This window comes from Cupressus sempervirens, chromosome 11 (genome assembly GCF_028749045.1).
Source record: "Cupressus sempervirens isolate cs-2001-9-10 chromosome 11, ASM2874904v1, whole genome shotgun sequence".
Lineage (NCBI taxonomy): Eukaryota > Viridiplantae > Streptophyta > Pinopsida > Cupressales > Cupressaceae > Cupressus > Cupressus sempervirens.
In genome coordinates, this window is record NC_143128.1 from 224,066,983 (window position 1) to 224,094,679 (window position 27,697).

General features: G+C 35.6%; 1 protein-coding gene across 2 annotated transcripts; it reads left to right on the forward strand.

The window, feature by feature from the left end:
* Positions 1-394: 394 nt before the first annotated feature.
* LOC149528970 (sucrose-phosphatase 1-like) lies at positions 395-27,697 on the forward strand. Of its 2 annotated transcripts, XR_016359138.1 has the most exons (9): positions 395-517; positions 3,635-3,934; positions 4,305-4,406; positions 4,670-4,864; positions 5,022-5,312; positions 5,906-6,092; positions 6,352-6,398; positions 6,480-6,773; positions 27,259-27,697. XR_016359138.1 is itself a non-coding variant. In XM_089811299.1 (8 exons), the coding sequence occupies exons 1-8, from the start codon at positions 458-460 to the stop codon at positions 6,570-6,572; spliced, it is 1,275 nt and encodes a 424-aa protein (XP_089667425.1). In that variant the 5' UTR covers positions 395-457; the 3' UTR covers positions 6,573-6,847. The 2 variants fall into 2 exon arrangements, 1 of the variants encoding a protein (XP_089667425.1); XM_089811299.1 differs by lacking the exon at positions 27,259-27,697 and having other exon boundaries at positions 6,480-6,847.

Consider the following 27,697-nt stretch of genomic DNA (forward strand, 5'->3'; position numbering starts at 1 on the left):
CATTAATATGCGAAGCAAAAGAACACATTAAACTTCAGTTCCTTTGCTAAACAAGATAAAGATAAACCTGTAGTTTTTATAAACCATGGAAATTCATTCCAATCTGATCGGGAATGGAACTCAAAGCATAAAATAAGGAAGCTGAGGATATTCTATGTTAAAGTGCTGCCAAAAATATTATATGTGGCGCCCAAGTCTCTGAAGTTATTATTCTGTGATTCTCTTTTAAATTGAATATCTCTTCTTATGATGCATGAACACGGGTAGCTTGGAAGCATATCCCCTCTAACCTATTACTTTATTCCACGTAACCCAGTTGTGCCAGTGAGATTTTGATCAGAGAAGCAGATTCCACCGAAAATCTGATAAATTCATAAATTCATTGGAACACATTGTGTGGACTTGCACTGAATCAAGATTTCTTTAATCGACTGCTCATTATCTGCAGAAGTCAAGGATGGAAGGATCGAAGGAATGCCCCCGTCTTATGATTGTGTCAGACCTCGACAATACCATGGTGTGTGAGTTTTTTAGCTTAAATTTTCCTTTTATTCGGTTGGGCGCTCACAATTCTCCTCAGATTTGAATTCGGGAATAAATGTGCATAGCAATGCATTGAAAATACCTATACGCAATGCAAAATCAAAATTCGCAGAGCTTGTATAGGACTTTATGATCCAATCAATCATGCGTTTATTGTCGGTACCCAAATTCGACAGAATTTTGCATGTTTAAAAGATTTGAATCTGTTGACTTGAAGATTTTATTTGTTTTGTGATTTTTTTAAAGTATCTGCTGGGATCTTTGTCTATTCACCTCGGATGGGGTTTTGCTTCATACTTTTTCATTACAATGGTACTTTATGAAACTTAAAAGTCATAAGAGTTTAGGTTGCATTATGTAGACGAATAGAAGTTGGGATTGTGTAATCTGAAAATCAAAAGACTTTTTGTATAGATCATTGGAAGTTCGCACTATTTCCCTCTTCGGTTCTTCGCTCGCAGAAGGGAAATTAAAGCACACAGGTACTGTAATGTCACTATATAACCTAAAAGAAGTGTTACATTTTCGGTTGTTATCTTAAAGGAAATTTAATATATCAATCTTCCAAATTAGTACACGCTCACAGATGTAGTATTAATATTCTCTCATCTTTTTTCACTTGAGCTAGTCAGGTTCAGAAGAAGAACACTAAAATAAGATCCTATCCCTGGCCCTAGTGTTTCAATTCTATTGCCAGGGCTTTCCTACCAAAGTACAATACCGCAGAGCCTATAAAAGATGGATCTTCCATCTCAAACATCAGAATGTGGAAATTCTGGAAAGGAAACTTTGAGCGGTCATAGATGGTAGTCTCTCAATTGGGAACATTTCCTTGGTTATTTTCTCCAAAATATAAATGGTCGCTTGAGTATAGTTTTCTTGTAAATGGTATCTGAGCAGAAATCTTCATTTCCTCATTGGACAATTTGTCAATTAGGCATCAATTTTTTCCGAATGTTCATCTTCAACACACAATAAGAACTGCAAGTCCTCCATGGACAATATTGCCTAACCTACCCTCATACCACACACAAGGATAAAGCTTACATGTACTATCACAGATTCATAAGCATTGTCCATTATGAAAAGAGCGATAACAAAAAATTAGCAATGCAAACAGAATAGTCCTCACAGTTTGCAGATGTCTTAATGATAGCTGATGGAAGTGATAAAACCTTGTGTAAAAGTATCCCATTGATTTCATATGTAGATTATTTTAAAGGACTTTAGCGTATGTATATCAGCATACCTTCAGGTTGCCTAGATTGGAGTCTACTTTCTATCAATTCTTCATTTTTAGTTTCATTTGTTTCATGGTTTTGCAGCAAAGGAAAATTTATTCCTTCTTTTAGCTTCAACTCTTTAGCTAGTGGTTCATATCATATACTGACCTATCTCTAGGGAGTTCTCTTTACGATCGGCAGTCATATGATTCCATATTTATGGATCGTGGGAAACTTTTAGAAGTACGGATTCAATTTATAGTGGAGAATCTTATTAAAACAGAAGCTTCCATATCAAAGAGCTCGCTACCTGTAACCAGAGAATTTCTCACACTCTTAGCAGATATGTAAAGTTCTTGTATGAATTTGAATCAGGATCGTTTAGGTCAGCTTCATCTTCAAGATGCATGATTTTAAATCTAAGCTTCTCAATTTAGAGTATAGTTCTGAGCACATTGCAGAAAAATGGCAAGGAGCAACAAAATTTGCCACTTTCAGTCAGCATCAGGAGCTGTAATTAGGAACTAGGTGGATGTGTACCAAACTGAGAAATTTGAGTTTGAACTCAACTATAACAAAATACCAAATTTTCAAAGCTTTCCCCCATTGGCCCTGCAATTGATACGTCCCTTGACCAAGTGAACTATATTTTTTGCCAGAAATCATCGTGTTATGAAATAATTCATTCTTTGAAGTACCATGATGAACACACAAAGTACTACAAGTCTTTCCCATATATCTATGTGAATATTGCATCCTGAAAATGGTCATAATGCTTCATCTAGCTGATTGGCTAACCACAGTACAATACTGAAAATTAGGACCAAATTCTTTTGTCTCAATATGCAGAAAATATTTTATACTCGGTTTGTTTTGTCTATTAAAGCCTGCCTAATATCCTCAAAAAGAGGCTCAGATACTATTTTCCATTCCTGCAATCTTGTAGAAATTCTCAACATATCATTAGACTATGTTAGACTTTAGAAAACCCAGATCTCTGCATAGGAGAGAGGAACAAGTGATGATTTTGATTGACTACACTTTTCAACCTCTGATGAGATTACGTTTTCACCGAAAATCAATTTGAACTATTCCTCACATTGAGAGATTGAATCTTCAAAGGATTATAACTTCACATTCTGAAGCTTTCAAATAATGACTGTGATTACAAATGAGCACACGTGGCTTACAGCGATGAAATTTTAAATGGGTGTTGTCCTAAGCAATGACTGCTCCTTAAAGAGAAAGAAGTACATAGAATCCGATTGAATTGAAATTGAAAGAAAATTTCAAAAGCACCTGGCTCCTAGGCATCTACAAAATACACGTGTAAAACGTTCTTGTCTGTCATATTGCCTATAGTTTGAATTTGTGACTCTGACCTTCTGAAGCCCTGCATTTGCCAAGCCATACCGTTGAATCAATCACATCAATACCTCACTTTTTTTTGTTTGATTGCCTTTGTAGCACTACAAAAGTTGCCAATTATCTGCAGAAGTGATATTCTGTTCAAGTCAATCAATTCGCTGGTAAGGATTGCTTACTAGATTAGGACATTGCTTTACTGAGATAATATAGCCTGAAATTTTAATTATTCAAAACTTATGATTTCATAAGTTTGTTTTCTACTTCCTTTTAGCCTGTTATCAGTATCATTTAAAATTAAAAAGAACTATATCTTTAAGAGTAAATCAACAGTAGTTGTTGAATACAGACTTGACACTTATAGGTCTTTTTGTTTGCATCTACCAATTTACTCGAGCCAACTCTGTCCTTTTATATCTGAATGATAAAAGAACTGGATATGTAATTAGAGACATCAGTTGTATTATTTGATGAATCTGTATTCATGATGTTGTTTTCAATAGGTGGATCATCACGATCCAGAAAACATATCCTTGCTCCGTTTTGATGCATTATGGGAAGCAGACTACAGGCATGATTCCCTGCTGGTTTTCTCTACTGGAAGATCTCCAACACTCTATAGAGAGCTGAGGAAAGAGAAGCCAATGCTGACTCCTGACATTACCATAATGTCTGTAGGCACTGAGATAACATATGGAGATGAAATGGTCCCTGACAAAGGGTGGGAGGAATGGCTGAACCAAGGGTGGGATAGAGGCATCGTGGTTGAAGAAGCTGCTAAGATTCCTCACCTCAAATTTCAGGTAAAACATTATTTAGAGACATGATACTCTGACAGTCCATGTAAATGAGTTAACATGCTTCGTCTAAGAACCATATAAGATTTTCTGAATGAATGTTTTGTATTAAACTCCATGATCCATCATCAGGATGATTGGAAAAATTTTACACAGTTTTTACTAATTTAATAAAACAATCTTTGTTCAGCAGACTATACAGCAAGATAAGTGCTGTTGTCTTTTGGGATAATAGCTTACCAAATTTAGGAATTGCATTTGTCAAAAAGGAAACGGGACATGGTCTACATGGCAAAGTAGATATAGATGTAAAGCATTATTGACTCCAGCAGTAATATTCATGGTGACATGCTCATTTGGGTTGAGATTTTGACAGGTAGAAACAGAGCAAAGACCCCACAAAGTAAGCTTTTATATTGAGAAGGAACATGCTCCTGAAGTGATTCACGTACTTTCTAAACGGCTAGAAGAACGACGGGTAACATATTATAAGCTAACTGCATATTTAAATCTTCTAAGATTTTGATTAAGGTTGAATTTGGTTTCTCAATGATTTGATCTGTTAAAATGTGACAGAGATTAGAAACTGCAGTCTTCTACGTATTTCCATTCAGTGTTGATGGGATTAACAATTTACAATTGATGATAGTTTAGTAAATAGATTTTTATGTTTATTAGGCAGTTTTACATAAAGATGGGCCTTAGATATGTTCGATAGTTTTTAAGTTTATCATTTGACAGCTGGATGTCAAGATCATATATAGTGGTGGCATTGATCTAGACATACTGCCACAAGGTGCCGGAAAAGGACAGGCTTTAGCCTATTTGCTGAAGAAATTCAATACTGAAGGTAAATCACCTTTGAATACGCTTGTCTGCGGTGATTCTGGCAATGATGCAGAATTATTCAGTGTTGCAGATGTCTATGGAGTCATGGTACGTTTGTTCTCATCATTATGAAGTGCAGTGTTTTTCCACTCTTGATCTTCTTTTCTCTTTTCTTCTTTTTCCCTTTCAGCTGCTTCGAATACCTTCTTTAGGACTATTCTTGGTTAATTTTTTTCCATCTTCTATTATCCAAACTTGGATGCAGGTCAGTAATGCACAAGAAGAATTATTACAATGGTACGCAGAAAATGCAAAGGACAATCCCAAAATTATCCATGCAAGTGAAAGATGCGCTGCAGGCATCATCCAAGCCATGCAACACTTTAATTTAAACCCCAATGTTTCTCCCCGAGATATAGTTGGCCACTCTCAAACTTCGCCAAAATACTTTTCCCTTGGTCATGAGGTTGTTGAGTTCCATCTATTGTGTGAGAAATGGCGCCGTGCAGAAGTTGCAGATTCAAATGACATTTTTGATCGACTAAAATGTGCAATTGTAAGTGTTAATGTAATAAACTATTTTTATTGGGGAATAGTATATAGTTGCACCCATCATATTGTTAATGCACAGGGAAATTCACTATAAAGCTTACAATGAACATCTGTGGGATGACTACAAGCAACTAGATTATGACCTGCTTGACCAAATTTTTACTTCAACTGCTAATGTCTTTTGATTTGATCAGCAACTTTGACTTGTAGCCCTTCTCAACTTTGAAACCAAACCTGTGTGAACTTGGCAAATGAATACCGAACCAAATAATAAATTATGGGGAAGGATTTAGATCTTTAAAAGAATACAAAAAAATTCTTCGGAGAGAACATGTTGTGCTACCAGAATCATTTTTCTGTTGATCATCAAAATTTCACTTATTGTTTCTTTCAGATTTTAAAGGAAAGCTTCCTCAAGATGACAAGTGAATATGAACAAAGATTTGAAAAAGAATTATATTAAAATATATAATCAATAGGAAATCCTAGATATTTTTTCTGTTTTGAGAGGATAATGTGTCATTTTATTTAAATAATGTTAATACATTTACAATGTTGTCCAGATTTATGCCCTCATAATTGAGAACTGCCTGGCAGGATCCAAACTGCAGCTTGGTGCATCCATGGGGTGTTGAAGAAAACCTCTTCACGGGCATTGATGTTTTAAGACAATGTTATGGAGACCAGAAAGGAAATAATTTTAGAACTTGGATTGATAAGATTCGTCCCATGAAACTTGCCTCAGATATTTGGCTTGTAAAGTTTGATAAATGGGAGCTAATTGGTGAGTTTATCAAATATCCCTCTTCCTTTTAAATCAAATGAAATCTCATTTTGAATTTTGCCACAACTAGAATTTTTTTTTGAATTTTATCCTTTTTTGATGCTATAAGTTTGATGCCTCTCTCTTTTTCTCTCTGTTTTAAAGCTTTAATAAATCAATGATTATTGATAGGGCAATGAAACTGCTGTGAAGTATTTCATGTTTGTCTAATTTATTCCTGTCCTTCTTTTTGCTAATCTCATTTATATTGAAACTGCAGAAAAGGAACGGCGTTGCTGTCTAACATCAGCTTTGTTAAAAGAAAAGGTAATGTTTGTATGCATATGTGGAAATATAGTGGTTTAAATTTTTTAAGATTATGTGACAGTGCTAATTTTTACTTGGCAGCCTGATGCTCCAAACGGATTGACGTGGCTTCACATTCATGAAACATGGCTCAGTGGATGTGGAAGCAGTGCCAATTTGTGTTGTTCAATATAAATAGATGACCAGATAACTAGAACACTGGTTCTGAGCTTAGATGCTACAATGAAGCTGATACCAGATGTTGTCTCTTGCAGATTTAGTTCTAACATATCTGCTTAGAATGATAGCATTAGTCTTTGAGGCTTCCTCGCATTCTCCTATTGCTGTTGTTTAAAAGCTGCCTTTATAATAAAGCAAAAGGCTTTCTTGAGCTCAGTAAGTACTAAACTAGAATAAATGGTAATAATTGTTTATTAATAACAATTCTTTCTTTTCCATCTCTTTCAAAACTTTTTTGCAATGCAAAATAAAAGGTATTTATTTAAACTGGCTTGTTAAACTATTTAACTTGTAGAACAATTGGTTGTTGGCTGGTAAATCAATATTTTATGGGTATCCAATCTACATCCTTGCAGTGTGTTTTTTAGGAAATGCTTGCAGCATGCCTCTGCATCAAATTTGTCAGACTGCTTTAGCTTGACTTAATCATCTTCAATTTTTTTGTATGTACATCTGCATGTGTCATCATCTGGTAGTAATTGATGCAAACCAAGTAGCAACTTGGCCTTCACTGATTAGCATCATTCTTTCTAAGGGTTGAAGCAAAAGCCAACGAGGGCTTTCTTCTGGAACTATCTGGTGTTGAGGGAATTGCCTTCACAAACTCATAAAATTCATGTGTTAGTGAACAAGTTGATAAATATTTTGATAATTAGTTTGCTCTAATTGATGATAGAGAGAGATGCATTGCTTCTTGAACTTCTGAAAAAAGTCCATCAACAGATGCAATAAGCAATACAATTTTTTTTTCATTTAAAGACCTACTTGGTATACATTAAAAAACTGTGTAATATACAATGATCATAATTGTTTCCCTTGATAACTGCACACAAAAGAAGCTTGTTTAACTTGTCCGTGTATTTTACACTAAAGGATTTTAACATGGCTCTGGTCATACAAAAGTAGCCATTTTTCATTGTCAGAATTTGTATGGTTTGTTCTAATGGGAAATGTGTTAACAGTTCTTTTGAAGGAAGTGAATTTGACTCAATCAGATTGTATTTGTTAAAAAGTTTTCAACCCGCCAATTGTTATCTAATAATCTTTTAAGCTTTGTAAACTGTCCAAGAGATATCATCCTGTGAATGATCACTGGTTACACTTGTCAAACAGTTGTTATAATTAATGCAGCCAATTCATCGTGATTGGTCCTATTTCTAGTGTAGATTTGAGGGATGCAGACATATCTTGAAGGACTTGTTTTCCTTTTAGCTTTTGTAGTACCTTTGATACTTGTTGATGTGGTTTTTGTTCTACTACAACATGCAGAATCAAATACTAATGTTCTGGTGAGAAACATCAAACACTCAATCACCTCTTGATATAAGGTCATCTCTCATGCTAAGTTTGCAAGGTAAGATCATGAAATGACTTCAAGGTTCTTTTCAATTGTGGAAACTCGCTCAATGAAATAATCTGATTTGCTGCTAATGAGTTAGGGGACTTACGCTATTCATTCAATGAATCTCAACTCTTGCACTTCTAAAGGTATCACTTTACAATGTGCAATGGAAGTCTAATTTTGATTTTCAACTCATACTTAACTTTTATTGCTATTTCTAAAAACATATGGAAATAACCATTGATGAACTTGGACTCTACTAGGTGTAGCTTGATCAGCGACTCCACCCACCTAGTGCAAGCTTCCAAGGAACACTCAAATGGTTTTCAAAATCAGTACTCCCTCTCCAATGCCATCAAATGGATGCAAGCAGGAAAACTAAAGATTAAATATTAATTGAAGTTAAGTGCTTACAGTCATTGCATAACTACACAAGGCACTCTTACCATCAGCAAGAGGCTATTGGCTCGGATTTGTTCGAGTCAAGCGAGCAACATCCATAATTTCTTTCATTCAACTAAGCTACTTCAACATAAAAGAAACCTACTTTAAGTAAAAGATCGAGGAAACCATGCAATACTTCAAAGCAATATCAAGTATTTTGCTATGAAAAATCAACAATGAATTGTCAATTACTTTGATAACATCATAGTAACAATTTGATCACATCTTTGCCTTGGCTAGCCTACTCCAATCTCCTTACTCTCTACTAGCTCTAATGTCCCAATCTCAACACTTTGCCATTTTGCAGCTCGGTACCGGGAGGATTTATACAAATATAATATTTAAGAATAAGATTCTTTTCTATACTAAGTTATATTTATATAAATACTATTGGGATATTTGAGATATGTTTTTGCCTCGTAGGAGCTATAATAAAGATTCTAGATTTTGGGGGTTTTCAAAAATTTCTAGACTTAGGCAAATTTTAGGACTCAACACCTCTTTAGCATTCTAACCTTCCACAATCCATTTTGGCTTTCTAAGATCAAATTGAAGTTGGAATAGGGATTTTCTAAAGGTTTAAACTCATTTTATCATAAATCCCTTGGTTTCAACTCCAAATTTATGATAGACTTAGCTCAATTCTTGCTCACACTCTAGATAAACATGACTTCCCAATTACTCAACATCATTTCCACGACTTGAAGACTTGAAAATCGTTGCTAACTAAACCACTTGAAAGCACCTAAGACAACTACTCTTATTGCAACTAAAACAAAAATAGGGGGTCCTCATTTGCAATAGGGCGATGGTGTGAAAACCTCATGACATCTAGCACCCACCCAATGAAATGTTCCTGAACATTTCAAGGATAAAACTTGCAATGAACCCAAAAATTTCAATCGATTATACTTTCACCTATCAAATCGCTATGAAATGCACTTAAAAGGGATAAACCACAAATTGAGCTAAAAGTCTTCATCCTTAATTACACACATGTGCAAATGATTTATTCCCCACTTAACAAGAACCTAGAAAGCTTCTTTGATCCATTGGACTTAGCTGTTTTGATATCCTTACTCCAAAAGCTTTCTCGATAGAGCCTAACTGCTAGTCAGGCATCCATAACCCCGACGAGGTTATCACTGTGATCAACCACAAACAACGCTCTACCTTTAGTAATTTTTATTTAGTAGAACCATAGAGATATTCGTACACCCATAACTAAACCATTTCATTTTTCATTGTTTCTTTTTTCTTTTTCTTGCATTTTCTTTCTTTTCTATCTTTTTGATATCACTTTTCTTTTATTTTCTTTTCAAACCTTTGTTTGGCTTACAAGCATTGAAACCCATAAGCGGTTTGGAAAAACCACAGTGATGCTAAAGTAGGTTTATGATTTTCACTAGTCCCACTTCACTTTGAAAACAACCAAAGAACTTGGAGCAATTAAGTGTGAGTAAAATGTTGTAATTAAAAGACTTAGAACTCAAAACACAACCATGATCCAATCAAAATTTAGAGAAATTCCTTATTGCAAGATAAGGCTATTAGGAATCCAATCTCCAATTCATGAGAACCTCACCAAGATATCCAAGAAACCAGCCAAATGAATCCATTGGGAAAATACCAGAGTGTGTTGTCTAATGCCTCCATCTTTCTTGCAAATGTGAATACCTCTAACTCACTCAACAGACCCCTAAACCAAAGAAGACTACGTAACTAAAGAAAAACACTTGGTTCCAATGACCCAAGGCAAACCTAGAAATGACCTCCTAAAGAAAACTAAGCTAGACAACTGATTGAGCCACTAATAGATCTCAAGTCAGTTGACTCAAGGCAAATTAATCTAGGCTCAACAAAGCATCTACTCTAACCAGCGGAAAGGAAACCTACTATAACTCTCTTGAACCAAGTAGCTCAAGACAAACCTACACTAACTATGTTCAAGAATCCCAAAGGGATGACACCCAAAGACCAATATATACACTTCATCTAACATGGTTTCTCAAAATGTTCAGGAGTAGCAGGGTGTTGGCAATTTGGCTAAGGGTAGTTTTAAGGGTTGTCATTTATGGCAATATATTACCTATTTTGAGATGGCAAAACTTAAGGATAAGTTTGAAGTTAGCATACTTAAAAAATTGTCCAAGTGCAATGCTGGTAAACAGGGAACAAACAAACAGATTTATTCGGTGAGCTTTATTGGAAGATGTTATGTTATGCTGGCTTAGAGGAAGGTAGTATGGACACCTTAGAGTATGTGGTTAAGGCCGCTAAAGATGTTATTAAGTTTTGGAAAGATTTTCAGAGGCAGGTTCAACAACGCAGAACAGAGCAATTGATAGTATAATGAGTTTTTGGTTAAGGAATTATTTGGGCTTGACAACATAATTATTTAACAAGGTAGGGACGACATCGTAGATGTTAACCCTTACATGGTAGAAATTAATTTCAAGATTTTGGTAAAGTGCAAGGAAGCACAAGGCCGACAGATTAAAGTTTTGGTATAAAGAAGAATCTTTTTGTTTATTGAGGGCGGCTTTGTATCTTAATGGTATAATGTTTATATGTGCACTTTGTACAATTGATATAGATGTGAACTTGATGTATAGAGCAGAGCTTTTGTATATGTGAAGAAGACCTACAAGGACTAATTGGATATAGAGGATATCAAGCACAGTCAAAGGTTTTTGTACCTAACTCTATAGATAACTTTTACAATTGTCTATGCATGTTTGGGCAGTGGGCTTAGCTTGTATTTTGTATTTGTAATAACAACTCCTAACAGGGTCAATATCTTTCACAAGATACTTTTGATTAGTGGATCATTTTGTGAGTACCATACCCACTAGTGTTTTCCCTTGGCCAGGGTTTCCCTAGTTAACAAAATCATGGTGATATGACTTTGTTTATGTCGTGCATGGTTTTATTTTTTAGTTTACTGATTTATGCAAGTTTAAGAATTGTAAATAATATCCATAATTGGGTAGAAAGCTATTTAAAGCATATACCTGATTCGCTCCCACTTTGTCAATTATATTGGAGAACTTTACTTTCTAACATAGGGCCTATGTTGCGGTTGTCAATCTGGTCAACTCCTTGTATTCCAAAAAAAATGTCACCTCAAACTCAAACTTAGGAAATTCATCATGCAAAATCAATAATTGAGGAGTTTCATATTGTCCATGGTCAATCCACAAACAAGTTGTCTTTCCTAGATCTCCAAAATCAAAATAAAAAGTATCATGACTTTCAACCAAGGTTGCAGGAGCACTCGTACCCATAGTTGGAAAACTTGCCAAAGGCAAAAACTCGCCAAGCCCCCCAAAAGTTTAATCAGGAAAAATTCGGCAATTTTAAAAGAAAACTCGGGAAAAACTTGGGAACCTAAAAAACCGCAGAAATTTAATTAAAAATACATTTATTTTGCAAAATTTAATGAGAAGATGCATCTAATAAGTTAATTAAAGACAATACAAAAGAAACAAGCAAAGTTTAGATATATATAAATGCATAGTGCGTACAAAATTGCATTCTCATGTGGAATGCTCATTGCAGGAAGCAAAATAGTAAATAGTTTCAATTTGTCAAACTAGAAGTAAATATTAAAAGTCTAAATACATCAATACAATCACATCTTCCTCTTTCCACTTGCACTAGGAGGAAACTGAGGGGGTCTAGTCCTAGCAGAAGTGCCCCGCACTGAGATAGGGTGTGAGCTGCGTGACTGTGAACTCTATGGTTGTGCCCCCTCGCTCGACATCCCTATTGACTGGCTCGATGTCCTGGAAGAGGATGCATCTCCTCCTATATGTGGCACTGGTAATGCCCCATCCTCATCCTTTGAGCCTGAATCATCATCGTCCTCGTCCTCATCCTCGTCCTCAAATGTCATCCATTGTGAACTGAAAATCAATTTCAGCATGCTCCTCCATGGCCTACCTCTCCAAATCAGCGATCTCATCTGGTGTAAACAATGGACCTGGCTCCTGTGCTGTCCAATCAGAATAAGGATCTATCTCATCTAGATCAAGTGGACTAGGTAGTTCTGAACTTTGTGACTTTTTTATGCGCAACTTAAGATTATAGTGCACATAAACAATGTCATTAAGCCGTTTGTGAGTCATTCTGTTTCTTCTCTTTGTGTGGATGGACTCAAATAAGCTCCAATTGCGCTCACAATGAGATGAGCTACAAGGTTGGGATAGGACTCTGAGAGCAAATTTCTTTAAATTGGGGGTATTGCCACCCCAACTTGCCCACCAAGAATCTGCAAAACAAAATATAAAAAGTTATAAAGCAATAAAAAAAGATAATTAGAATTAGAAACACAACTTATCAATTAGCAAAAATTTTAAAGTTTGACACTTTACCTGGTGCTTGAGTAGATCTTGCTCTCTTTGCTACCATAGAAGAGAACAAATTACCCCTCGATTCCACAAAGACTTGTTGTTCGGTCACAATAAGGTCTCTCTCCGCTTCATTGGATATCATTCTCTCAATGCATTTAGAGAGACCTTCCATGACTTCTCCATTAGGATCTGAGTAAAAATCATCAGCCCTAAAACAAATAGAAAATGATATCAAGTCTTACTACACAACCTTAAAAAGTAAAGTAAAATAAAGTCTTAGTAAAATCCCAACTTCAAGGACAATCATATTATCATAGTACCTGAATTTGGGGTTGAGGAAGTAGCCTGCTACATGAATGGGTTGGTGGAGCATATTGTTCCACCTCCTATCAATTATTTCCCAAATGGGGTCAAATTTGAGATTGTCCCCATGATAGTAACTTCTAACAGCCTCTTTGGCCCTATCCATGGCCTCATAAAGACCTCACATTGGGGATTGTTGCCCATCATATATGCGCAAGAATAGAACTAGGGGCAGAGACATCTACATTTGAAATTTGAAAAAATACAAATTAGTTAATAACATAGTAAGTTATGAATTAACAATGAAACTTTAATAAACTAAAAATATAATGTTTTGATTCTTGAAGTTGAAGTTACCTCCACAATCTCCTTAGCCTTTGCAAAAAAACTATCATCAAAGACTATTTGTACCACAGCCTCTCCTTTAGGCTTCTTTGAATAAGGTGAAGCAACCCAATCATCACACACAAACATTTGTTTCAAAGCCAATATGTGGTCAAGAATACTTTGCAACATCAAGAAGACCGTTGCAAACCTTGTCATAGCAGATCTCATCAAGTCTTTGCCTTTAGTGGCCTTTCTCATCAAATTGAGAACCCATGGGTGATTATAGATATATTTGGTGACTCGCCTAGCATCTTCCACAACTAGACTCACCCAATCAAGTTTTCCTATGTCCTCCAAAAGAAGGTCAAGGACATGTGTTGCACAAGGTGAACAAAAAAGTGTAGGATGCCTCTCTTGGAGGATTCTACCTAAAAGATTAGCAAAAAATCAATAATTAGTTACAAACTTTCCATATTTAGTATTCACAAATTACATTAAATTTAAATTGAATACCATAGCATTACATTCATGATTCATATTGATTCACATATGCCGCTGCATTATTTGTGATTATTTGCACCACATTCTCTAATCCCACCTCCATGACAACATTCTCCAACATTAAAGCCAATGTGTGTGCATTTTTCACTTTGTTGGAGGCATCAACAGATTTCCAAAACACCACATCATCTTTGCAAGCAACCAAGAAATTAATAATGGTTCTACTTCTTCCATCTGTCCACCTATCAGATAAAATGGTGCAGCCATACTTCTTCCACTCCTTCTTTAGGACTTCTATCAATACTCTTGCCCTACCAACCGCTTTGTCAAGCAACCTACAAAATTTAGGTGTAATAAAGTATAATATAAAAAAGTGAATCACAATTATTTACAATTACTAAATAGTAAAATACTAACCTTCCACTCATATCCTTGCGATTAGGCAGCTTGTACCCTTTGCTCGAAATTGCATTCACCATATTGACCCAATAGGGATTATCAGCCACATTCATTAGGATATTGTTGAAAAACCAAAAATCAAATGCTGCAATATCAATTTGCTCATGCACCTTTTTGAACCATGCAGTGCCCTCTAATGATGGCTGTGCTCCAGGTATGTTCCTCGGCACAAAATAACTCCCTATCCCTGATGTGGATGGTGATGAAGAACTAGGACCTGTAGAAGAAGTGGAACCGGTAAAAGAGACATTTTGTTTGCGGATTCGTGTGCCACGAAGAGATCCTAGTATGTTCTCAAGTGCTTCTTCTTCTTCTTGCATATCAAAAGGAGCTCCTTCAGATTCAACTATGGCTGCCCTCGTAGCTAATTTCTCCCTCTCCCTATTCAATTTTTTCTCTTCAGTAGCTACAAGTAGGGCATTGATGAATCTTTTTCCTTCTTCAGTTACCTTGTGACAAGGATTTGAATCATGTTTCTTTATGCCTGCAAGGTATTTGAGGCGGTTTATGCCTCAAAAAATAATTCTCTCACATGGAATGCATATCACTTTCCCAACATCATTTGGAGCTTCGTAGGCCTACCGCCATGCCTTATCTCTTGCATTTTTAGGCCGAGTGCCTATATATCCAGATGGGCATGGTGTTTGTGGCCACTCTTCTTGCGGGTTTGTCATGTTTTTTTAATGCTTGACCACTGCCCTACACATAAATTTATAGAAAAATGAATAAACAAAGTTAGAACTTAGAAGCTAGAAGTTTAGAACAACTAGGGTTTCAAATGATTCAAAGTTCAAGAATAGAGTTAAAATGATTTTAAATGATTTGAAATCATTTACAAACAACAAAAACAATAGAACATATTGTTAAAACTATAAAAAAATTTCAAACTATGATAAAATGAACATACTTGGAAAGAAATTTCTCTTCTAAATCCGGTTAGAATCCTCTAAAATCCACTCAAATCTGCCTTGAATCACTTGCAATCAGCTAAGAATGCCTCCAAACCTTCTTCCCTCCACACAAATGCAACAAACAATGATTTTTGCCCTATTTAGTCGTCATTGGGCGCGGGTTTCCTGAACCGCGAGTTTTTAAACAAAAGTTGCCAAGTTTTTAGTAAAAACTCGCCAATTTTTTTTCCAGCAGCCGAGTTTTTTTTTGTGCGATTTTTCCTGGGTTTTACTCGCCCAACTAAAATACTCGTCGAGTAATCTGCGAGTTTTCCATCACTACTCGTATCCACACCCCTAGTACTCGTACCCATGTACCCAAGTATCGGGTACTCGGTGGAGATCATCTTAGCTAAGGACCTTGATTAAGATTTCTGAAAAAAAAATTCAGATTTTTGTTTGTGTATCAGTTTGTTGTTTATCAAACTTAATACTATACCTAATGAGTTTGAAAGTTTGATACAATATTGATTAAAAATAAACTTTATCACTGTTTAAGTCAGAAGTTTATCATTTGCAGTATGTCATTGTTATTTGATTTATGATCTTCTTGTTCATGTTCAAAGTCTGCCTTCTTTGTTATGCATCTAAACATATATCATATATTATTATTACAAACATATAGCAAAACTGAAACTGAAAGCAATACATTTGCCAACTTTATCATTATTCTTGATTTGAAAAACCATTGTCATGACTCATAAATTTAGATTTTCTATAAATATAAAAGTATAATTAAAAATAAAGTTTGACATACCCAAGTACCCCCATTCCCTATTATGAAAAATAGCCATACTTGTACCCATACCGATACCCTAAGTACCCCAAGTACTCCAGTCCCCATGCAACATTGCTTTTAACATTAAAACCAGGGAAGGAAACAACCTAATGTGCTCCAAATGTAAGCTCTTCTTCAAGTCCTCGTTGATCAGCCACAACTTCAAGAGGTCACAGGTGGTGGCGGATTCTCTCTCTGCCATCAACTTCAAACTCATAGGTAGTCATGGCAGGATCTATCATGAAATCAAGCCCTTGGAATATTGCTTTTAGAGGCTTGTCTTTGTTAAAGTGTAGCTTCAGTCAGATTGAAGGCTGTAGTAAATCAGAATTATAAAATATATATATATATATATATATACACTTACACAAATTGATAAACAATCTAATATGATTTACTACTGCATTCCTTATCAGTTCGATCTTGTTCTTGAATAGACCCAATGTTATTCCTACCTTGATCGGGCACCCTTCATAATGATCGGGTAACTTGCAAGTGTCTCTACCAGCAACTTGTATGTGATCGGGGACATTAACTAATTATGTTTATATTATGTTTGACTGAGGAGTCATGTTCATGTAGGGACATGACCCTACGTGGCAGTAGCAATGTAGAGTCATGTCTCTACGTGAACATGACTTTGACCCTTCTATTTATTATAATCGCTGCTGAGAGGAACATCACCAATTCCAACGGCAATGACAAGTACTCTCTGCTGCAAATAAACTCACTAATATATCTGCATTCGAACCAAAGTTTATACGTTACCTTAACTTGCAGTCTTATCTGAAGATCATCATATAAATTGTGGTATTAATCCTGAGCAATTAAATAGCACTAAACAGTAACAGTCTATATCAGACTTGAACATACAGTTATATATATCAGACTTTCAATTGCACAATATTATAATCAATAATTTTTGTTACTCTGTCAGAGATCCTTATTCCTGTTCATGGTATCAGAGCCTAACTGATAGAGTTTAAATAATTATTTACCACCCAAATTTCAAACCTTTCAAATTAATTCTAAGTTGCAACCATGGTGAACCATGTAAGGCTTGAGGACAGACCCAAAGGTGTTGCAAACTTCGTATCATGGAAAATTTGAATTATGATCATCCTTTGAGAACTTGAATTAGAAGCATACATGGAAGAAAATAAAACAATTCCTGAAAATGAACCAAATAAAACAATTTGGAAAAGGCATAATAATAAAGCTATGAAAATTATCATAGATTCTGTTAAAGATCACATACTCCCATCCATATCAAATCTAAAGACCGCCTATGAGATGTTCACGTCTATTCAAAACACATTTGAAATCAATAATACTAGCAGACTACTGACCTTGAAACAACTACTGTACATCCAGATGAATAAAGGAGAGATTATTACATCTTATTTCATGAGAATTACAGAGTTAAAAGATCAGCTTTCAACCATTAGAAATAAGGTAGATGATAAGGAGTTATCCTTAATAGCTCTTAAAGGATTACGTATGTCTTGGGAGTCCTTTATTTGAGGAATTAGTGCTCGACCTGAATTGCCAAATTTTGACCAACTTAAAATGATTGTACAGAAGAGGAATCAAGATTGATTACAAGAGGGATCAGTCCAAATCAAGAGAGAGAAATACAAGCCCTTCAAGCTAACACAAACAGTAGAGGAAAGAAAAGACACTTCAAGTGAAAAAGGGGTAAAGAGTAATCAAAGTTATCAAACATACAAGAAAAGAGATATGTCTAAAGTTCAATGCTACAAGTGTGATAAATTTGGACACACTCACAAATACTGCCTGGAAAGAAAGAAAATTCAAGCTGCCGTAGCTGAAGTCAAGGAAGAAAACTCACTATTCTTTTTAGCCTTATCAAGTGAATTAAGCACTAACAAGAACACTTGGATAATAGATAGTGGAGCATCTCAACACATAACTAGATTTAGAGACCAGTTCGAAACTTTTGAAGGTCACTCTACTGAAGAAGTGGCAATAGGGGATAGCTCCATCTATCCAGTGAAAGGATTCGGGACTTGTTCAATACAACTGAAAACCAGATTTTTTGCAACTAAAAGATGTACTATTAGTACTTGGCATCAAAAGGAACGTAGTTTCCATTTCGGGCCTAACAAATCAATGGTATCGTATCACCTTTCAAAAAGATGAAGTTATATCTTGGCCTAAGAATTCGAATATTAAGAACACAATCAATGTAGGTTTTAGAGATGGAAGTCTGTATAAACTTTGCAACCTCCAAAACTTAAGACTTAAATCATGAAGTTTAATGAAATTTGGCATAGAAGGCTAGGCCACCTTCATTTTTCATGCTCTACCCTCTGTAGAAAAGATTGTAACCAGTCTACCTAGTCTAAAATCTGATCATGTTGGAACTTGCAAGGGATGTCCGTTGGGAAAAAATACCAAACGATCTTTCCCTCATAGCGAACATAAATAAAACATTGTGCTTGAATTTATTCACACTAACTTGTGCGGTTCTATGTCAGTACCTTCACTAGGCGGTTTCTTTGATTATGTAATTTTATTCGATGACTTCTCTAGGAAAACTCGGATTTATTTCCTAAAGCTTAAGGAATCAAACAAAGTATTATCAAAATTCAAAGAGTGTAAGGTAGTAGTCGAAAATCAAACTGGGAAGAAAATCAAACTCTAAGATCTGACAATGAAGGTGAATACAATTCTAAGAACTTTAAAGAGTTATGCACTTCTGTTGGGAGTAAGAGGGAATATACAGTTTCTTATAATCTACAGCAGAATGGAGTTGTAGAAAGGAAAAACATAACTATAATTGAATCTGCTAAAGCCATGATGCATGATTAAAATCTTCACATCTTATTCTTGGTTGAAGCCTCAAATACAACAATATACATCCAAAAAAGATGTCCTCATTCAATCTTAGAAAATATAACTCCTGAAGAAGCTTATACAGGAAACAAGTCAAATTTAAGTCTCTTGAGAATCTTTAGCTGTGCTGTATATATTCAAGTCCCTAAAGAAAAGAGATTCAAACTAGATTCCTTTGGGAAGAAAGACATTTGTTGGGTATAGTGAATCCTCCAAAGGTAGCAGAGTCTACATTCCATGACAAAGAACTATTGAAATCAGCAAAGATGTTAAATTTGAAGAAGGTACTACATATAACCTCTCTAAAAACATTGAAGAATTAAACAAGGAACTACAAAATTAGATGAAATCTCTATTGTTGAGAATCAAAGGGAGAATTTCTCAGAAGATCATGAACACTTATCATCAAATACTAGAAATGTTGAAATCTCTAACAACAATAAAAAGCCACTACGGGCAAGAAACATGATTGAAGAAAACAATGTAGACCCTGATGAAATCTTTAGAGATAGTAAGAAAACTAGAAGTTATTCATGTTATGTTGCCCTTATATCTGAACTCATCAAATATGAACCATCAAGTGTTGAAGAGGCCTTAACATGCCAAACTTGGAAAGATGCAATGATTGAAGAATACCAATCTATATTAAAAACTAATGTCAGCGATATCGTACCTAGACCTAAGGACAAATCGGTTGTCTCCTCTACATGGCTATTCAAAATCAAACATGCACCAGATGGTAGTATTGAAAAACACAAAGCCAAATTTGTTGCTAGGAATTGATTATGAAGAGACATTTAATCTAGTTACTCGATACACCTCTGTCAGAACCATTGTTATCTTACCAAACTAGAATGCTCCAAAAGTGAAGCTGATCTTAATATATATTTCCAAATATCAAATTGTGATATGCTAATCCTTGTTCTATATGTTGATGACTTACTAATGACAGAGGAGGATCATCTTATTGTAAAATGCAAACAAGATCTTGCGTCTAATTTTGATATGAAAGATCTTGGACTTTTGCACTATTTTCTGGGTCTAGAAGTATGACAAAAGGAGAACTACATTTTCATAAATCAAAGAAAATATACTATTGACATCTTGACCAAATTTGGAATGATGGACTATAAGTCATTTTTCTACACCAATGGAAACAAATCTTCATGAGCTTAAAAATGATGCAATTGATACTATAGAAAGATAATCGGATCCTTAATGTACTTGGTGAATACTCGCCCTGATATTTGTTATGCAACAAATGCATTAAGTCTATTCATGTGTAAACCTAAGAAGATTCATCTCATGGCAGCCAAGCACATCTCGAGATACTTACCTAGTACCATTGGACTTGGTCTAAAACATGATCATGTTGAGATTCAACTACAAGGGTATTTAGATTCTGATTGAGCCGACAGTTCCTTTGATTGTAAAAGTACTACAGGATGTTGTTTTAGCCTTGGATCTGCTATGATATTTTGGTTTAGCAAAACCAGTAAATAGTTGCTCAGAGTTCCATTGAAGCTGAATATATAGCAGCCTCTATGAGGGCCAAAGAAGCACTATAGTTAAGGAAGCTACTAGTTGGATTATTTGGGAAGTTTCTGAACCCTACTATTATGTATTGTGACAATCAGATTTGTATAAAGGTATCAGTAAATCCAGTATTCCACAACCGATCAAAGCACATCGAGATTCCCTATGACTACATTAGAGATATGGTGGTCGGAAATGTCATCATATTGGTTTACATAAGCACTGATGAGCAAACTGCAGATATACTCACTAAATCTCTCTCTAAACCAAAAGTGGAACATTTTAGAGGTAAACTTGGTATGATTAAAATGTGATTGTAACTCTCGAGAATGAATCTCAGTTATATTTAATTGTATATATACATATTCATTTAGATTTTTGATGTTAAAAGAGTTGCTATCTTTCATATGTGGACTGTTATGAAAGTAGACGATCTTTCATTGATATATTTGTAAGGTTGCTATTGTAAGGTGATGATCTTAACAATAGCTTGACATGTTATCATGATAAAATCATTAAGTTGTTGCCCCAGAGTGCCAGAAGTCATGATAAGAAATGTATCATGATAGACTACAATAAACTGTTGTCCTGGAGTGCTGGATTTCATGATACTTGTCATGATAGAGATCATGACATTCTAATTACTTGTTTTTTGATAGACTACAATAAGTTGCTCTCTCAGAGTGCCAGAAATCAGATAACCCTGCTAGGCATCAACGATTTTGATGCTAGTGCACATATTGAGAGAATATTACTATAGTGAGAGAATATTGACGATTCATTCTCCCTCACCAAGAGGGAGTGTTTATATATATATAAACAATCTAATATGATTTACTACTTCAGTCCTTATCAGTTCAATCTTGTTCTTGAATAAATCTGATATTATTCCTACCTTGATTAGGCACCCTTCATAATGATTGGGTAACTTGCAAATGTCTCTACCAGCAACTTGTATGTGATTGGGGACATTAACTAATTATGTTTATATTATGTTTGACTGGGGAGTCATGCCCATGTAGGGACATGACCCTACATGGCAATAGCCACGTAGCGTCATGTCTCTATGTGAACATTACTTAGCCACGTAGAGTCATGTCTCTATGTGAACATGACTTTTGACCCTTCTATTTATTATAATCGCTGGTGGGAGGAACATCACCAATTCCAACGGCAATGACAAGTACTCTCTGCAGTGAATAAACTCACTAATATATCTGCATTCGAACCAAAGTTTATACCTTACCTTAACTTGCAGTCTTATCTGAAGATCATCATATAAATTGTCGTATTAATCCTGAGCATTTAAGTAGTACTAAACAGTAACAGTCTATATCAGACTTGAACATACAGTTATATATATTGGACTTTCAATTGGACAATCTTAGAATCAATCATTTTTGTTACTTTGTCGGAGATCCTTATTCCTTTTCAGTCTTTGTACAACATGAACTATGCATCGCTGTGAACATCACTAAGTGCATCCTCGAAAATCAAGGACTCCTTGATAAGTGCTCCATTGAATATCTCTCCAAGCTGGTCAAATGCATAGTCCCACTGTAGCACTGACCCGAACAGTCCATCTTCCTCTCCCATGGAGTTGCATGTCAATTTTCATTTAGGAACTTCTTGCAATTCTTCATGTAGAATCTCATTAATCTTGGAATCCTCAAAACTGAAAGGAAGGCCATCACCAAACCTGCTCATGAGTTCATCAAATGCAATCTAAAGGGGCAATTTCCCAGGAGGCCGAAGCTAATGGCGAATCATTTTACCACAACTTGTATGTGTTGAAATGCAATTGGCAATGGTTCCACTTCTTCCTTGAGATCCTTCAGCACCCTGCCAAAGAATAAGTTGGCAATGATGTCTTGTAATGCTTTGTGAAATTGGTTTTCTTATCAAGATTCATTCGTGATTACTTGGGGTTCCTTGTTCAACTTGTCCACTTGACTATCTTCTTCTCCAAGAGTACAACTCATTCTCAAGAATTCAGCTTTGGAGCATGAGAGAAAGTTCACCTAGGATCACTTCTTCAAATTTATGATGATCTCCCTCTAGTTCTTCATGATGTTGATCTTTGCCTATTATTTCCCCTTGGATAACATCTATTGCTTTCCTGATGTTCTCATTAACTTCCTCAACCTTTAATTCCCTGCTTGAGTGATAGGTGCTTTCTTCATTCTCTGGTGTCCAACTTGAAAGCTGGAAGAAATGCTTGCCACCTCCCATCGATATTTCCTCATACCAGCCCATTTGGAGCTTGATTAAGTCAATGGTGCCTTGATAAGATGGACAAGTAGATTCTAAATGTAAAAGGTTATGAACACTACACCAAGAAATTGTTTCATGCCCACTTCTTGGTTTCATCTTGATATTTTCTTTGAACTCAAGAAACTATACTTCTCAATTGACTAGTGCCATGAGTTCATAAATGTGTGAAAACAAAATTCTTCCTTGCAATGCTAGGTCCACTCTCAAAAGAGATATCAAAGAATACATCTCCTCATGATCAGCAGTAGTATGTATCCAGCACTGCCCTGATGCTGCAAGTTGAGACAGTCTATACGCAGATGCAAACATTTGTTCAAAGCAAACCAAATCGGAACATCAACTTGCCTATCTAGTTAGAAAGCCTGTTTTTTATTTTTCAATTATTTGGATTTTTTTCACTTTATGAGAGATCTTCTCATCTCAAATTTAACTTGAAAGCCCATTCATTTTGACAATACCATGAATGAACTTCATTCATGCCTTCCTTCAAGCACCTTCTATTGGCGTAATGACAAAGGGTATGCATGCCAGCAACACTCTGATTGTCTAAGTTATTCCAGGAATGAAATTCAATTGAGCCCTCCTTCTAATGCCAATTTTTGTTGATGTGAGTTCTGTTCCACTAGAACATGCAGAATCAAATACTTAATATCAAGAAAAAACATCAAACACTCAATCCTCTCTTTACATAAGGTCATCTCTCATGCTAAGCTTGCAAAGTAAGATCATGAAATGACTTCAAGGTTCCTTTCAATTATGGAAACTCACTAAGTGAAATAATGTGATTTGCTGGTAATCAGTTGGGGCCATGCTATTCATTCAATTAATATCAACTCTTGCACTTCTAAAGGTTTGGCTTCACAAAGTTCAATGAATATATAGTTTTGATCTTTGCTATTTCTAACTATGAATGGAAATAGCCATCGATGAACTTGGACTCCACTAGATTAGCTTGATCAATGACTCCACCTACTTGGTGTAAGCTTCTAAGGAGCACCACTCAGAATGGTTTTCAAATCAATATTCCCTCGCCAATACCATCAAATGGATATAAAATTAAAGATTGAATATTAATTGAAGTTAGATGCTTACAATCATTGGCTAACTACACAAGGCACTGTTACCATTAGTAAGAGGCTAGTGGCCCGGATTTACTAAGGCCAAGCAAGCAACATCCACAATTACTTTCATTCAACTAAGCTATCTCAACATAGAAGAAACCTACTCCAAGTGAAGGTTTGAGGAAACCATGCAACACTTCAGAGTGATATCATGTAATTCACTGTGAAATCAGAAAAAACCAACAATGAATTGTCAATAACTTTGATAGCAACATAGAAAAATATTGATCAAATCTCTCCCTTAGCTAGCCTACTCTAATCTTTTAGCTCTCTATTAGCTCCAATCTCCCAAACTGATCTCCCAATCTCAACAGTCTGTCATTTTTCAGCTCAGGGGCGAGAGGATTTTTACAAATATAACATTTAAAATTTAAATACAGTGAAAAACAGGGATGTGCCTCCCTGCCAAAACCGAGCTGCTCTCAAGACGGGGATGCACTCGAGACAAGGGGACGCCATCTCAGCGTCTTGAGCAGCGCCACCTCCGCTGAAGACGGCGAGATGTCCCTGCATCCCCTGTGGGTGCAGGGGAACACAGCCGCATCCCCTTTAGGTGCGAGGGGACGCTTGGACATTTCCTGCAGCAACAAGATGGGGCAAATTACAAAATATAAAAGAAGGCATTATTTTAATATTTTTTTTGTTTCTATTTTTGTTATAATGGGATATATTATAAATTTAAAACTATATAATTTGACACTCTTTCATTTGCTGATGTTCAATGTTCATTGTTTGATCATGAATCATGATGTTTGAGTTCGAAACTTCAATGTGATGTTCAATGTTTAAGTTGTTTACATTTTATATAAAATATACAAGTTGCCAGTTCAGATTCTGGTACGGATGCAGGTTTGAAATTTGTCTAAATTTTTTGGGCTTGGGCGCGGATTCGTTTTGGGTTCATCTATACATAAACATACATTTTTGTAAAATATGTATGTGTGTTTATATTTATATGCAACAAGAAATAAATCCATACTCGAATCTGCCAATAGTAAAGGAACATAGCGTAATACACAACCAAATCTATGTTTCAACTCAATAGCACATTAATTGCATGATTTAGCCATACATACAACTTGATACACTTGCTTGGTCACATGCATGGAAGATATTTCCATATCAAAGGGACAGTTTGATAATGAAAAGAATTGTCAAATGATAAGTGCAGTTATCTGAATTTTAAATTTTGTATTGGTTAGAGCATTTCTAACTAGGCTATATTAAAAGTTGAGATAAAATCTTGAAGTCCTGGATTCAAAGATATATCTTCTTAAAGACATTCCTCTATAATCATCAATTTAGATGTCACCTATTGTCAATTTGGATTTCCTTTATAAGAAAATTCTCATTTTCAGTGGTCACAATATGGTTGGAGGACAAAAAAACATTTTTAAAAGTCAAAAAAAAATGTTCCAGACCAAATTCAGCCCAGATCTAGTTAGAAAATTCTTCAAAATTTGCTGCAAATTCTGCCTGGGTTCCTCTGACAGAATTTGACAAGGACCAGACTTTGTACAGAATTGAACCAGACTTTGAGGGTTGCTGGAGAGAATTTGGTAACTTAGTCTTATATTGTAGTACATCATTTTATAACTAGCATTTTAAGTACCATATGTATTGTGTATACACCCTTGCTCCTCCTACCACGCCCCCATCCCCTGCTGCCGACCCGCCGCCGTCCCCAAATCAAGGCCCCTCTGCCCCCCCGTCTTGGCAACTTGTCCCACCGTCCTCCAGGGCGGTGTAACTATGTTTAAATATAAGTTACATTTATTTCCTTTCTTAAGTTATATTTGTACAGATACTATCAGGATGTTTGAGATAGCTTTTAGCCTCATAGGGTTATAATAAAAATTCTATATTTTGGAGGATTTCAAAAAAAATTCAGACTTAGCCAACTTTCAAGATTCAACACACCTTCAACATTCTAACCATCCACAATCTATCCTGGCTTTCCAAGATCAAATTGAAGTTGTAATAGCGATTTTCTAAAGGTTTTAACTAATTTCATCCTAAATCCCTTGGTTTCAACTCCAAATTATTGACAGACTTAGGTCAACTCTTGCTCATACCCTAGACATACATGACTTCCCAACATACTAAAATTGCTCAAAATCACTTCCTTGACATGGAGACTTAAAAATAGTTGCCAACTAGAACCACCTAAAAGCACCTAAGACAACAACTACTGCTGCTAAAACGAAAAGAGGGGTTCCCCATTTGCAATGGGGCGATGGTGTGAATACCTCACAACAATACCCAAGTATTGGACTTCTATAAACAGCACTAGTAATTGAGAGATTTCTTATAGATGGTATTTATATTTATCCATTTTTTCTAGATTTAAGAGAGAGAGAGAGAGAGAGTGAGAGGGAGAGAGGCAACAAATAACAGCTTATGAATGTTACAGGCCTCTTCCAAACATGATCTAGGAGGGTGTTACATGAACATCATCTTGAACCATATTGCATTTAGAAATCAGTGCCTGTCCTAAATAATTATATTACTGGTTAATGTCAGCATTGCATTGCACCTTTGCTATTATTAGAAGTATAAAGATGAAAAATTGCATTACACTAATTTAATCAAAATAAGTTGATCCCAGCATGTGGAGTAACTTCCAAATTTCCTTTCAGGTCTTCTGATTACTTAAGCTTCACTCAGAATTAGTACTTTCCACTGAAGGTTTAAAAAACAGATTATTGGTCCTATTTCAGTCCGAAAATGATCTAGCCACCTAGTGATGATACCAGAAGTTTTATAATCAGTGTCGGCCAATATCTCTCACTTGGGAGGTGATTACCCTGCCTTAAAGTTTTACCACAGGTCTGAGGTATTGAAACAAAATCTTTAACATGAAGTTTCAAAACAACATGCAATTCATGATGTTGAGGCATTTTCTCACAGACCATTCTGTAGCATTCTGTACACCATATACTGCTGACTATTGGATCAGTGGAAATAGCAGTTTCGATGATTTCATCATATCAAAAGTTGTCTGATGTGTTCCCATCAAAGTTTCTATAGATGGTGATGAGGCCTCGAAATGGCCCTCATCTGATACTTAGTCTTCCCTAAAACCACCTTCCTTTGGTGCTATCCACACTTGTTTGGCACATACTATGCTGGTACATGCACATATTATATGAATGGTGGATATGCATACTGTAAATTAGTTTAAACTTCAAAGTTTTATTGTGGTTGTCTCTCTATATATTAGTATGATTTGATGGCTTGAATGTGTTTGGCATTACTAATGGTGAATGAAGAACACATAATGTTTAAAATACCCACAGATACAAATGAAAAGGAATCCATCAAGTTTGCTTTCAGCTAGTAGCAATTGCCCATGTTCCACCTGTAGCAACTGAATTTTCCAACTTTAACAGCTGCTGTAGGTGCACTTTTGATGGTCACCATTGGCAGTTAGAAATAAATACTCAAAAGTTCATTGGACAGCTTGGAATGGAATGAGTCCATCAGCTTTAACACTCAATGAATATGAAGGAGTATTTCCTAGACTGGAGGTTGTAACTTCACTCACGGTGTCTTCATTTCCATTGAATGGATATTCATTTCTCTCCATTATGTCTGTAACTATTCCTCCTTGTGATTAGATTCTTCTTATTTTCTTTTAGCATGGTTTTGATCATTGCAACTGTCATCATATTTTCAGCTTAGTTTGTAACTTGTAAATTTCAGTATCTCTAAAGAAGGCAATGCCTCCTCTATAAAAAGAAGAGTTGCAAACTGTAAATAATAACCTGGACTAGAAATTGTAATTTCTTGTACCGAGAGCATGTTGTAATTCAGATTGGAGTTTAATCA